The following is a 15,474-nucleotide window of genomic DNA, read 5'->3' on the forward strand; positions in this document are numbered from 1 at the left end:
TGCAATCTGTAAATATGGCGGCGTCCGTGATGTAGTGGAACACGCAGTTCAGCGTCGATTTCCAAACATGTTTCTGTGCTATACGATGTGAGACGACTGTTGACATGTCTGCATCTTCGGTCGTTGTTCTTGGAGGAGGCATAAGTGGTCTGGCATCTGCATACTACCTAGCGAAATCATCAGCAGCCCGTTTTCAGAAGGTGCGGACGTGGACTGTCCCACGCTTTGCTCTAGCCCTGCGTACAGGTCTGTGTGTTCCAAGCGTTATACGGCCTCTACCACAGCCCTGCAACGGTCTATGGAGATAACTGACGACTCTGTGGTCCGGATCCGGACCGCAACGAAAAAAAAACGGCCTTTTTGGCCGAAATTCTACTCTATCAGGGCAAAATCCTTTCCCTGCCTACCTTTACCTCCTAACCGGGCCTACCCCAGAAAAGATGCGATCAACTTGTAAACGTCAAAAACCGCTCGTTTTCTGAAACATAACGTACTCGACAAGTTGTTTACCATGGAGATCGCCATTTTGAATCTCGCCAGTTATCTCCATAGACCGTTGCAGGGCTTTGGTGGAGGCCGTGTAACGCCGGGAACACACAGACCTGTACGCAGGGCTAGCTTTGCTCATTCTGCTGCTGCTGGTAGCTCCATGGTGTAAGGCCTTGTGATGGACGTTGTCAAGTATGCTGCCACGGAAGTACCTAGCTTGGTACTCCTGTAACAGCACATACTTGACAAGGTGGTCCCATTTGATTTTTCTTTTTACAAAGCAGTCACAGGGCTGTACGGCTGAGTTTAGGTACAGTCTGTAATTGTAATGTAAAGAGAGTAATCACAGGCCTGCACGTTATGTAGACCATGTCATAATGGAGGTAATAGACATTCGTCTAAACTCTATTACCTCCAGGCTCCATGTGTAGTCAAGATCTCAACGTCTTTCGGCCTTCGTCCGACCACGGTATGTCAACAACGTCGTTATTTTCGTACGTGTAGACCATAGACGTAAAAAAGACGTCCGTCATGGGACGAAGGCGCAGAAGCCTCAGTCTTGGGGCAATACTAGCTCTGTCTAGCTGCATTGATTAAATCAGATGTAGAGTACAGCAACGTCTTTACTTACGTGGTATTCTCTTGCTGTCGCCTCTATACCGCGTAAGTAAAGACGTCGCCGTGCTCTACATCTGATTTTAATCAGATTGCACAAGCTGCAGTGATGTAGTCAACCTTACGATAGCTAGGGGTTACATCACTGTCTGAGCTGAACCATGTTCAGTGATGTTAACTTATACCCGATGCCTTTCATCAACTTACCGCCCTGTGTGACTCTAAAAAATAAATCGATGTAAAGTAACAATGGTGTACAGCTATCGGACGTATCCATAGCAAGCAGAAGAGAGTAGTAATAGGGACTTGCTTATGCTGACTATAATACAAGTTACAACTGTTTTGTGGCTAATTGGTTTTCAGATATTGAAATGCTGAGATTGCCTAGGCTACTATGAATGCATACCAGCACCATTGCATCAATGGTGTGTTATGGTTCACGTATAATAGTGACATTTACAGGTAAAGAGAGGAAAAATCTAACATACTGTACTTGACACGAAAAGAACTGTAGTACAACCAGCTCTGTTTGGCTTACAAGTCACTGTAAAAAAGAATGGATAAAATAAATTAACATTGGTAATGACAAAGGGATTTCCCTACATTATAAGCTGTTTCAATAAAACGAGCTAATAATTTTATATTTTCTGATTCTGTCTAACTACATGTACTACCTGTTTCGTAGTAGTATCATCAAATAGCATTTTCCTTTGGTGAACATAAGCAACAGAAAATTTGTTGCAAGTACACATATGAAGTACAAGTATTAATTCCCTGCCTTTGAACTATGTAAGTGACAAAATGCTAATTCACGTATACCCAGGACTGCAAGGTTCCTCAGGAGTCATGAATATAGTTTGTATTCTATTTCAGTTGTTCCTTTTGAATGTCAGCATTGCGATATTACACCAACAATCTCAAATTTAATTTTGCACCATGCTATTGAGCTGAGTAAAACACATTGAATTTCAAGTGTGTGTGGTAACACATGCCAGTTGTACCACTGACATGACTTGTAAATCTTTTTTTTATTCTATCCAAGATAATTCTTCTAGAGGCCAGCAGTCGGCTTGGTGGATGGGTCAACACAACTGTTAATGAAGATGGCGGTGTCTTTGAACATGGACCACGCAGTATGAGACCCGCTGGGGTGGTGGGAAGAAACAGCCTGGAACTGGTAAGTGAAAGGGACATAAGCTTTAACTTGTGGCAAGTTTTTCAGTATTCTGCTTCTGTATATCAACTACCGTGTCTGACCCTAATCCGTTTGTCATGCTGAAATTTCGAGTATTCTTTTTGTCAACACAGCTTGTATGTGTGTAGTGATCATTGTTTATTGTTTACAATGAATTCTAGTCCGGATTTGAATACAATTTTCAACAATAACAATGGAGATTATACTCATATAGGTTGTGTTGATATGCTAAATACTTGGCATTAAATTACAGTTTAGGGATTCAATGCAGAAAGTGTAGGGAAACCACAGAACAAAAGTTCTGAAAAAATAGCCAAAAGATACAGCCTATGGAGATTGAATCATGCCAACTAAAGTAAGCTTTAAGCAAGAAAAGAACTTCAACCTTTTGAACTTTCAACTTTGCACTGAATTTTCTCATTGTTTACAATTGTGTGGAAGGACTGTTACAGGGTTTATTTGGTGGGGAAAGAATTAAATTATCATTGTAAAGCCTCTGTCTGCCAGTTAATGTCTCTGGATTACTGGTCGTTTAAAACTTCTTGCATCTTTTATTTTAGATTTCTGATCTTGGCCTTGCAGACAGCGTTGTTCCTGTACTTCGTGACCACCCTGGTGCAAAGAAACGTTTCATCTATGCAAACCAACAGCTGCATCAACTGCCTTCCAGTCTGAAATCACTGCTGACAAGAAGGCCGCCTTTCTCAAAGCCTCTCATTTCACACATTCTCAAAGAACCGTTCATCAAGGAGAAAATCCTGGACGATGAAAGTGTTCATGATTTTATCAGGAAAAGGCTGGGCCAAGAGGTAAGATAACACTCTCCTTCTGTGGAGTTTTTTTAGCCCAATCCTAAAATACTGACCTAATATATTAACCCTCATCCTGCAAGGCAGTATCACTTCCCTAGATCTGCTGAGTTGGTAAAAAGCGGTGTTGAGCCAAATCTATGTATACATGTTTCACCAACTTAGTACTATGTGTTATCGCAGGTTTAGTCAGTAAAATGTATGTTTACAGCAGTGTGTGAAATTAACTTAAAATGCATGCTGGTCCGAAGGACCAATAGCAAAGGGAATCTACTGGTCCTTCTTGATGTATGTTGGTCCAACAGAAAACTGACAAAAAGCCCTCAAAAATGTACTTTCAATTGAAAAGAGCTGATAACATGGTACATTATCAGTCTCTCCTACTCTGGTTTTGTTATATAATATTGATACAAATAAATGAACAAATATATATTTAAAATTTAATCTTTTTTTGCTCAATAATATATGCCATGACTACAGGTAGGTATCACCAAGAACCAGATCTCTATGAAAAAGGTTTTATAGTTCATTCCAAAATTAACATGGGAAAAAGTCTTTCACATTAGGGGAAGGCTCCATTAACTTTGATGGTACCTGAAACCCGAGTTGCTGCCTGCCAACTCGGGTGACAAACAGAAGACTTTTAATCCCCAAGGTGTTAATTTTCCATTGTTGCGATTATCTTATCGAGCTGGTGCTATGATAGGAACGTCAGGGCTGTAACGACTCACTCAATACCACGGGCACACACATATGCTTGCACATGGAACTATGTTGACAGGAAAAAGTGAACTGCCCTTTTTCAATGCAAGTAATCTAGTTTATTCTTTAATTTAGGCTCTAAACTAAGTTTTAGAATTATGGTGAAACAAAATATTGTTCTTCGTTCATTTTCATTCAAGTTTCCTATTTTCGGACGCTTCACTTCAGTAACGCGCATTGATCGTATATGCAAATGTGATCAGCACAGCATGAAACGTTCTTTCCATGTGGCGAGATTTTTCTGCACTTGCAAACAACTTAACGAGTGAGTAAGGACTCCAAGAGCTGCGCGTATCCTGTGACATTACATCTCGTATGGAGCGAATTTAAGTCAATGAATTGCTAGCCGGATCCGTCTGTAAACAGTATGGCCACTCGTACATATTATAAGAAAGGAGAAATAGTAGAGGCAGTTAACGAGGCCGGTCGGCGGACGGCACAATTTTCAGTGATTTAATTCACGGTATTAATTTCACAATAAAACGAATTCGCAAGCTTACCATTGATTTTTGGTGATGTTGAATATAATTGAAAAGAGAGCTAAATTCCAGTGTTCATGTTTGATAAAATTCCAAATTGACGACACCCAACGTCAACCTGTACGACCCCGTATGTGTACAACACAGCTGCAGTCGATTAGTCGATTGTGACACAGTAAGCTTACACATAATGCAATATCGGTCGACCCACAGTCCCTCTATCCATGCATTTCTGCAGTTGTCTTTCCTATTCTGCTCAGTTAACAGACATGATTTCACAGAATATTACACAGAAAACATATTTTATCATATTTGGAGGCACTGAATACTAGCATTGCAAGAGAAAGCGACGACAAATTTTCCGGTTTGATTCCAGCCGTTGCTTGTGCTACGTCAACACACTCGCAGCGATCAACCCCAGAAATTATCGCACACTATCATCATTTACGATGGGAGAAGGATCACGAAAAACAAACACCGGTTTCAAGATATGATGATTTCTGTCTTCGTGTCGTAGATAGACGCAGAGAACACTTAATAGAGCCAAAAACAGCGAAAATTCGAGAAAAGCGTACACACAATCGGGGACTGTGGCATGCAGGACAAACCCAAGCTACGCATCATCACGTGACTGCCCCTCGTATCGTGGTTTGGCTGTGCGGTCCAGGTGATTGACACCTTTTACAATAGGCGTTTCCAGACCGGTGGATAGACAGAGGGGCTGTGGTACGTACGTTTCAAAAGTACGCAAAATGAGACCAAGTAATCGTTTGTTTATTTAGATTTGATCTAAAACCTCCCAAAACCAACAGATAAAGTCCTACTCTTACGCAGAAAATCAACGTTTTCAAGCGTAGACTCCCGCGTAGACTTTCCCTTCCGCTTAACCACGGCCCCTCCACAAAACGCGATGTAGATCTATGATCGACTATGGATGGATTGACGTGGCGTTTCAAAAGTATGAAAAATGAGACTCAGTAACTTTTGGTTGCTTTACATTTGATCAAAAACCTACCCATCAGACAAGGCCCAACTCTTACGCAGAAAACAAAAGCTCTGAAGCGTCGACTTTCTCTTCCGCGTTTGAGACTTTCTTCTCTTTCGCGTTTGAGAGAAACAAACGTCGGCTTTATTCGGAAATGGCCGGCTATTGGTGGGCGTAACGTCAGTCCAATGGTAAGCTGCACCCGATGTGAACGTCGGAATAATTCGGGCTGTAGTCGGGAAAGCAAGGATGACCTCGAGAGCGATTCCCAGTACAGTACACGTTCGCAGATCGCGGTACTACAGGCTGATACTAGATAGCAACAAGTTCACCGCGTAAATTGCTAGACTACATATAGCCACATAGGCTATCTCCGGCTTGCAAGACAACAAATATCAAAATATTATTATCAAAACCAGAATTTCGGGGCTAGAGAGCGAAGCCGGCCAAAATACGGAAGTTGCTGGTCAATTTGGCCGGCATCCGGCTAAAAATGAACACGCGGATTCAAACAGAGAGGCTTGTTGCGATGGACAAGTAGCCTTTGGCTTTTGACCAGAAAAATAAGTGAGTGTTCATTGATAATTCAAAGACTGGATCCGTTGACACCAAAGTTTGCTCGTGACTTTCATTGCATTGCATGCACCTTTCCGCAATGTGAGTCTGAACTGAAATTGAAAGAGTACGTTTTAGTAAAAGTCCTGTTTTGTTGTGCTGATTTTCGCTACCGTACTTTCTTTTATAGGGGTATAAACATTCATACAAAAATAGCTTTTGGTATGCAAAATCAGCGTACGTTAATTAACTGCTAGTATTGTTTAAACAGCATTTTATTTGAAAGGGATTCTATAGTACCATTGTTTTTGTAAACTCTTCATGCAATTTTATGAACTAAATGATGACCTCAAAGTAACAGCAAGTGCTGGACGGCCTTTTAACGCTGGTCGGAAATCATGAGTGCCGGACAAGAGCCGTCACGGCATGGGCCATGCTAAAAGTAGTTCCGGCAGTGCTAATGTTTTGTTTACACTAAAAGATAATCTGTTCGCATATGTTGACATAGAGATTAATCCTCTGATAACCAACTCGGGTTACTCGGGTACGTCCAAGTTAATGGAGCGTTCCCCTCATGATTTTTCATTCCAAATTAATATGAAAAAATTCTTTCAGTCCTCATTTTCAATTAACATGGGAAATAATTCCAGTTTTCATTTCAAATAAACATGGGAAAAGTCTTTCAGTTTTCATCTCATATCTCTACTACATGGGAACAAGTCTCAGTATTATATTGCGGTTCTTAGCGTGTTCCACTGCGATTTTATGAACCTGACTAACTGTACGTGTGAGACTAAATTCGAGAGTCTAAAGTTGTCAGTACCAACCACAAACGGATCCTTAGAATAAGTTGAGAAAGCAGATTTACAAGATATGCCGCTACCTAACGGGCAGAGAGATCACCGTATGTAGTGCTCGTCGGCATGGCATGCAGTACATACATCTTCGACTTATCAAGTAAAAACCAGTCGCGGAACTCATTCTGCCATGCATGCCGAAAAGATCGCGGTTTTTTTTCTTTCTGGATTAGGCAAAAAAAATCAATAATAAATTGTGCTGCACCGATATCGTGGCTTTAAAAAAAAGATAGGTAAGTCGACGAGGATTTTTTTTCAAAATATTTTATTTTCAAATATGCACTTTTTCAGGGGTTCGGGTGATCAAACACTGACTACAACATTTCCAGAAAAACGTATCATACATATAAAAGGAATAAAAACGTAAGAGACATCCTCGTTCAAGTAATCTCAAACGCCAAGTAACGAACACTCGATTTTGCGGGTTTTTCCTTTGGTTTTTTTTTTAATTCCGTGTTTACGTAGTTATAAAAGTTTAGGGTCGGCGGGCACAAAATAGGGTAGGTCGGGTTATCTGAACAGCACAATTTTTTTTCTTTGGCATCGTATTCCCTTCTTGCCTGTTGCTTCTCCTTGTCGTTTGTTTTTGTATTCTTCTTTTGGGGCTCACACTACATATTGGTAGAGCAATTAGAACAGCATAGTCAGGTCGCGCACGTGTGACAGCAGACTTGCAAGACCTATGACCTTCTAACAAACTTTGTTAGTATCAAAAATTGTGATTGGTCCAAATAATTGCCTGCATGTGAAATCGGCCAATGGTTCTACTCCGGAATAAAAAGGACGCGTGGGTTCTACAGACTCAGTACGCCCAAATAATCACGTGATGCCGGTACAAACAAACCCACATGTGTACTAACGCGTATGGAAATACACGTACGTCTATGCGCGTTTGCGCACATGGCTTTGTTTGTACCGTGGTCGATTCGAATTCCGGGTTTGGCCTATTGCGTGCGCTATTTTAAAACGTTTTAGCTATAGTGGCTGTCGTTCTCTGTCCGAAGAGTTGGTAATTCGTTATGTACTGCAGTAGCAAAACTAGGAAAAACAACTCATGCAAGCGGAGCTGGATCAGACCAACAAATAGTTGGATATATAGCCAAACAAATTCGATTTCAAAATTATTATGTGAATTTTGCGCTGGTCCGAAGGACCAGTGGTCTGGAAAAACTGCTGGTCCGTCGGGATTCTGTTGGTCTCGGACCAGCGGACCAGCGTTAATTTCGCACGCTGGTTTACAGTGTCTCTGTTTTCAGGGACCTTCAAATATACACGTCTGTCTTAAAATGCAACATATATGATGTAGGGGACACAGCATGCATTGGTGGTTTTAGCCAACTTGAAATTTGCAGAATTAGGGTTAATTTTTAGCTCACATTTGGTATATGTAAACCAAGGAGAGCTCATATGGTACAGGTCGGCGGCATCTGTATGCCTGTACATATGTATGTATGTATGTTAGTATGTGCGGATGTATGTTCGTCCACATCAAAAACTTCAAAACTGCAGCACCTACCATCTTAGTAATTGGTGTACTAAGGTGCACCCAGGAGTGGAGATGTGAATTTGTTCAAATGAACATGTCAGCGGCAAAAATATGTAAATGAGATAAAAAAAAGGGAAAATCTAACAAATTGTTAAAACTCTGTAACTCACTTCTGAATGTCAAAGGTCTATCAACTGTGTCTTTACATATTTTACATTATTTCATATTTGTTCCGTCTTAAGTTAAAAAAAACCGCTTTTTTAGTTCCTCTCCAATAATCATCTTGAGCTGCTGTTGCATATTTTCCAAAGTTTGATTTGCTTTGTTGTAAAAAACACTGTTATTACTGGTATATTTTAACAATTTAGCAATGCATTGTCAGTGCTGACCACCATGCCTGAGTTTTTGTCACTTTCAGTTTGACATATTTCCCTTGCCTCATATTAACAAATCAAATTTCAAACGCAATTTTATAGTGTCATTTGTATCTGTCAGCGTAACTTCTCTCTTCAAATTGCAATAAATTTCAGTAAAAAGATGTCATTGAGTGAATACGTTCTATTCGGTCGATAAATTTTGATAATATTCAAGTTCAAAAAAATGTCTATCCAAATTTTTATGTAGACATTTTTCACATTTTATGTTATCATTTGATCACAGCTGGCCGACTACGTCATTGATCCACTCTGTATCGGTGTGTTTGCTGGTGATGCCAGGCAGCTGAGTGCCAAGTCCTGTTTTCCAGTCATTTTCAATCCTGCAAGGCAACACGGATCAATCGTCAAAGGGGAATTATTCGGCAAGAAAGGTAAAAAGAATCTTTTAGCAAGAGACCAAGTCATAGTTCCTGTGTGTGCATCATACATGTATATCAATAATTCATGAACCTCATGCTTAATCCTTACAGTCAGCTTACAAAGTGCGCCCTCTATGTCCGATGGTGTGCCTGTAACTGAAGTATGCACGGAAGTACTGCATAAATATCTGATCATGTTTTCTCTGCAGTAAAAAGTCAGTCACTATAAATTTGATTATACCGTTGTGTAATGTCATATTAACATTCCCCAAATCACGTTTTTGATAAAAACATATTCTCAGAGTCGTCTATTCATAAATTATTCAGACCCTGTGCCCAAAGACAGCTGTGCCTTAGTTCAGAGAGCAAGGAAAGAACGATGGCCAATATGGACACTGAAACAGGGACTACAAGGACTGACAGACACCTTGGCAGAAACCCTAACAACAAAGTATGGGGTTGAAATTCACAAATGTGCACCTTGTACATCAATGGAATTTACAGCAGAGAATATGGTTAAGGTAGGTATATGAATCATTGTGAGATTTTGCTTAGATTAAGCTATTTGGTAATTTGATACTCCGGGGCAAATAAAAAAAATCAGATTCATAAATTTTGGCATATTACAAAATAGTGTGTGATTGTTGTGAAAGCTGTGCACACAGTTCAAGGTAGAAAGTGCCGTGGGGACAGACACTCGGACTCTCAAACTCTTACAATTCTATATCTACCACTTGTGGGAGCTCATTTTAAAGCTCTTGGTGTAAGAACAATTTTCACTGTCTTTGTTTTTCGAAAGTCTAAAAATTTTGTTTTATGTTTCCCCATGGAGTTAACACAGGGTTGGCAGCCATGTTGAATTGCAAATATTGGTAAATTTGATACTGGTGTGTAGCAATATATTGCCTTATTTTGTCAAACCCTTGTTGCTTGCCAACATAACATACCACAGTACTTTTGATTCTGTAATTTCTTGTATGTTACGAGATGCTCCATCATCGTCTTGGTCCTGTTTTAAACCTTGAGTGGAAATTTGAAAAACAAAATACTCACTGTACTTCAAAGGAGAGCAGGGGATATGACTTTCCAAGCTCACAGGTTAATGCGGTTCGGAAAATGGATATTTTGTCACTGTATATGGACTTGCTTTGTGGTAAATCTCCATCATCATTGATGTGCATAACAATATCTGTCATCCTTTGCATACAAATTGTTCATTCGTGCATTAGATCAGCTCTGAAGACAAACATTTTGATGCAGATCATGTCATCAGTACCTTGCCTGCCAAAGGTAAGCCATGGTTAATTTCTATTTCAGTGAAGTGTACATCCTGTCCTCCTTCTCTCTCTATCTCTCTCTCTTTCTCTCTGTCCGTCTTTTCCTTAACCCTTTCACCACTATGGTTTAGTCCAAACCCATTGTTATCAATGGTGATTGTGGACCTGTTTACAGGGAATCGGGGGGGGGGGGGGGGGGGGGGGGGGGGGGGGGGGGGGGGGGGGGGGGGGGGGTGGGGGGGGGGGGGGGGGTTTGAACAAGTTCACATCACATTAGCATGAAATTTTGCAGACACATGCATTTTAAATGCAAGTAGAGCCTACCCATCAAAAGGGGCAGTGTGTAGTGCTGTTTGAAATGACATGAAACTCATAAGATGATTTGTGGTGTAAGTGTAACAATGGATATGGTAAATCCAGTGGTGACAGTCAAACTATAAACAACTTTTTGCAAACTATGAAAAAACTTGTTGCAATGGCCTTTGACTTTGCCAGTCCAAAAATCGGTCAATGCAAGTCTTTGAAACTGAATGATGCAAGCATGACCAAGAAGATGATATTGAGTGTTCGTCTGACACGTATGTACCAACCTGGGTATCACCAATTACTCACAGGAAATATGAATACCATGTATGCATATTCATTTCCGTCATAACTCATTGTGTAGTTTGGGACTAGCTTTGACCAAATGACCTCTGAACTTGTGACCTCATGTGAAGGACTGTCTTTCTGAACAACATCGATTTGATATAAATACAGTAATGCAATTGATATGTCTCTCAATTCTCAGAAATTTAATTTGTGAGAATAGCAAATGTAGTGTAGTTAACTGTATTGAGTGTTGTTGTCCATCAAGGTACATACATTTTGAGGCAAACTACAAATGTACCTAAAAGCGTCTGGGGAAAATTGAGAAAGAAACAATTGAATTCTGTGATAGTAATGATCACCATACTTGTGTTACTGTTTCAGTGTTAGCCGCTGTCTTACCAGATGAACACAGTTCCTTAGCAGAGATTCTGAATCAAATCGACAGCGTGACGGTGGCTGTCATAAATTTGGAGTTTGAAGGTGCTGTTCTACCGGAAGAGGTAATGAATTATTGAGTAAAGCTATCACTGAATATTACATGATGTGTTTGTTAGCTTGATGCTTTGTCTCAACTTCTTACCCATCACACTGAAATCTTTCTGCCAAGTGTACCCAGTTAGCATTTCAAAATGCCCATAATAGCAAGATGTCCATATTAGAGAGGTAAAAACCATTGAAATTTTACCTCTTTGCTTGGGAAAAAAATCAACCAGTGTAATAGTGTGATATCATAAATAGAGACATGTCCAAGAGTAGACAAAATCCCTCCATTATGAAACAAAACACATCTCCTGTACTTACCTCTATATTTGTAATTTGATAGGGTCTTTATAACAACAATAGACTGATAGAAAATTTTTTGTCACCTCTGTGAATGTCAATTCTGACAATGTTAAAGTGAAAGGGAAACATAACCATTATCATTAAGTCATTCACCAGTGTACCCAAATAATTTGCATAAAATAATACTGATTTTATCTGTAATTATAAACACAATGCAGAACTCCAGCATTGTTGTCATTGACATGTAAACATGAGAAAAATGTCGAAAACTTTGTGATCACAGTTTCTTTTCTCTTTGTGGACAGGGTTTTGGATACCTAGTACCGTCCTGGGAAAGGTCAAAGTTGCTGGGTGTTGTATATGATTCCTGTACATTTCCACAGCATGACAGACCAGGGCCAGGGACTACCAGAATCACAGTGAGTATTATCCCATTGATACAGCACACATGAAGATCTGGTTTTCAAATGCTATCTATGGAAGAGCCAGGTGCTAGCCCAGTTTTGCGAATGATTGAACATATTCATGTCAACAAAGTGTCACTATAATATCAAGTCAATTATGTTAATTCATGTAGCTTATGTGGCTAAAGACACCACGGAATCAAAGCAAAGCTGCCTTTGATAATATCACAAGTGTGGATGGTCTAGGAAAGGGGCATTGAACAGCGCCCTCTGAGTCAAGTTAAAATTCTGACAAGTTTAGTGTCAAATTCCTGCAACACATTTCTAACTCACATGCTCCTTGCACATGTAATCATTTTCTTGTAGTGCATGATGGGAGGTCACTGGTTCAATGACCTTTTTGGAGAAGCTGATGGAGTGAGTCCAGAGTTTCTGCTGAACACTGCCCTGGAAACACTGAAAGATCACATTGGCATTGCAGCCACCCCTTTGAAGTCTCTGGTCACAATCCAAAAGGACTGCATCACACAGTACAGAGTGGGCCATAGCCAGGTTGTTGGTAAGCAGAAGTGTTATTGTGTCCCTCACCCATCCCCCAACCCCCTGCCGAGTGAGTTTTGACATATACATAATGCTAACACACTGCTTAGCTTCTTGCAACTTCTTGGTGTGTTATTCAAGCGTACAAACAAAGAGAAGTAAAATTGCTAGCAAGGATATTTTTTGCACCCGCTCTTTTCTGTAATTGGACAAATTTGGGCAAGCATTTAAAGAATAGCAAAATGATTGTCTACAATTTACCATAAATCAGTAACTTCATCTAAAGATATATTTTTCACCTATAGTTCCTCTTTATTTGACAGATAAAGATGATCAAAATGTAGTTGAAGTTATATTCTGAGCTCTTTTTCAAAAAGTGACAACTTACAAGTCACAGCTAACATGAGCAATGGTAGAAAACCATATTTGTTGCATGCTTACATCACATGTTGTAAACAGATCTGGGCCATGATGAGTTAAATCTGCACAAACTCCTGACTGCAGTCACACCATTAGGTATTACAAAGTTATTATCAAAGTGCATGCTAAACTCCTTCACTTCATGTACATGCATTCTCAACATCGAATAACTAGTTGTCTATATCTATGTTCCCTACCCTGTAGATGACGTAGACGATTACCTTACAGCAGGGCAGTTGCCACTGATGATAACAGGAGCATCTTACAGGGGTGTGAGTGTCAATGACTGTATATTCAACTCCAAGAAGACTGTGGAAAAGCTACTTTGTAGGTGATCAGTGAAACCTTGATAGAGCGAACATTCTGACTTCACATTCATTATATAAAGATACATGTGATTGTGAGGTGTTTAACCGTCAAGTATAATTCCAATCTTTATGTGGCATTTCAATGGGGCAGTTAAAGTTGGAGTAACAAAACATTGTTTTTCTTTCACCTCAAATTCTAGCATAGTTTTAATTTCAGTGGCTAAATTGGCACTCAACAGGATGATTACTTGTATGAACGTTTTTGCTAGGACACTGGAGCAGTCGTGACAATAGAATGAACTGAATACTCAGGACATGAAAATTTTAAATTGATGTCATCTGAAATTCTGTTGTATATGTGTCTTTTATATAAACAAGGCATATGCCAAATGATTGTGATCTTTTTAAATTGTACAGCCCCTTGAGCAATTTTCCTTGAGATATTGGCACTGTATAAGTTTTCATCATTGTTATGATGACCTTCCAATAGGACCTTGTATACATCAGATTTATTGAGTTGAAACACAGTAAAACATTCTAATAGCAAAAACAGAATGTTTGCCATTTCAGAAGTGACTCACAGTGAGGAGTTTTACCCAAAATGACTCTGCTAAGAATGTTATGGTGGCCACAGTCTCTCTCATCTTTAGACCAGCTTCTAAGGTCATCGGTCATCAGTTGAGCACGTGGTAGATCTATGTGAGTCCTATGTAACCATTACATACTGTGATGCTGCATCATGTCACTGTACAAAAGTTGACATAAGGTAAATGTGTTTCCTATCACATGATCACGATACAAATGAGGTACATCAGGCCAGCCGCTACAAACAGCTTCACTCATGGTGAAAATAGGTGACTGAATCCTAGCAAAGGGAAGGTTCGTGAAGATGTGTCTCTGTTTTTTGGTCACAAATACCCCTACTGTTTTATGAGCTGGGCTATCTGGCATCGTCAAAAGTTGTAACAGGGTAACCTTGATATAACTTCCCATCAGTCTGACTCATCATCATAGCATATACATAAAGTACTGGTTTGTAAATAAAAACAAATGAGAGACATATAAATGACACCGGTTGACCTGCTGTGTGAACTCTTCAAAAATTGCTCCAGGATATCATACACTGCTTTGACAAATGTGTTCATCAGTACATTGACACTCTAGTGTGTGAAGACATTATTCCTAAAACTGACTCATGGCACATAAAGCAATGCTGAAAATTTTGTAGAAGGTTTGAAGAATGCTGATAAATTTGCAGGTGAAATATTTGAGCAATAAACCACACCCAGTAACAGTATGTCACTAAATTTTGACCAGTTCACAACATATGTACATGAGCGATAGCAAGTGCATATATGAAGTGAACTGGTCAAATCCAAGTGGTATACCGTTGCTGGATGTGCTATTGTATCATAACAGTATATTGAAATTCTCGTTTGGAACATCAAAAAAGGATTTGCTCTTGCCCAGAGCTTGACCGTGCTTTATCACGAACATAGCATGGTTATTTTCACATCTCGACTGATCAGATTACTGTATTTGCACCATCAATATACTGGTATGCTTTAATTCATGATATTCTCCATGATATATTGTATATATTACACTGTCAGTGGATGTACATTGATCGTGCAATAAAATATATTGACACATAGCCATCAATTGTTTTGTTTCATAAACATACTCTGTTGTGATGCTTTCATATTTGATGGATATGCTTCTCAGTGTTCTCCCCAGAGCATTATAGAGTAGTGGCTTCCATTCCTTAATATTTGGTAAACAATAGAAACTCATTACCATAACAATTACATATATTGTTATGTAAATTAGTCAGTACTCTATAAGTTTTTCTCCTGGGAGCACTGCTTCTAACAATGCTCACATTCAGATTTATTCAAAAAGCGCTAAATTTGTTTGTTTGTTTTCATCATTGTTCAAGTATTTTTCACCAATCCACATATCAATTTCACACTATGTGGTATGCAGATTCCTAATGCTAGCCCTATTCACATTAGGTGAAATGATGATGAATTTATATATTTCAATGTGTTAGCAAATTTCCTATGTTAATCATAACTGTTCTTCTCTGGAGCCTTCTCAACAAAAAAAATTTAGAATAGAAG

At 39.5% G+C, this 15,474-nt stretch overlaps 1 protein-coding gene across 1 annotated transcript; it reads left to right on the forward strand.

Annotated features, from left to right (window-relative positions):
- The first annotated feature begins 6 nt into the window (after positions 1-6).
- LOC139130073 (protoporphyrinogen oxidase-like) lies at positions 7-15,019 on the forward strand. Its single transcript, XM_070695793.1, has 10 exons — positions 7-200; positions 2,147-2,281; positions 2,860-3,108; positions 8,893-9,040; positions 9,356-9,549; positions 10,258-10,318; positions 11,278-11,396; positions 11,985-12,098; positions 12,450-12,642; positions 13,248-15,019. The coding sequence occupies exons 1-10, from the start codon at positions 105-107 to the stop codon at positions 13,376-13,378; spliced, it is 1,440 nt and encodes a 479-aa protein (XP_070551894.1). The 5' UTR covers positions 7-104; the 3' UTR covers positions 13,379-15,019.
- The last annotated feature ends 455 nt before the right edge of the window (positions 15,020-15,474 follow it).

Source organism: Ptychodera flava, chromosome 3, assembly GCF_041260155.1.
Source record: "Ptychodera flava strain L36383 chromosome 3, AS_Pfla_20210202, whole genome shotgun sequence".
Lineage (NCBI taxonomy): Eukaryota > Metazoa > Hemichordata > Enteropneusta > Ptychoderidae > Ptychodera > Ptychodera flava.

Excerpts from the sequence above, each read along its gene's own strand:
- LOC139130073 (XM_070695793.1), top strand. The coding sequence starts at position 105 with ATGTCTGCATCTTCGGTCGTTGTTCTTGGAGGAGGCATAAGTGGTCTG. Across the intron at positions 2,282-2,859 it reads GAAGAAACAGCCTGGAACTG|ATTTCTGATCTTGGCCTTGC; the intron begins GTAAGTGAAAGG and ends CTTTTATTTTAG. Across the intron at positions 10,319-11,277 it reads CAGTACCTTGCCTGCCAAAG|TGTTAGCCGCTGTCTTACCA; the intron begins GTAAGCCATGGT and ends TTACTGTTTCAG.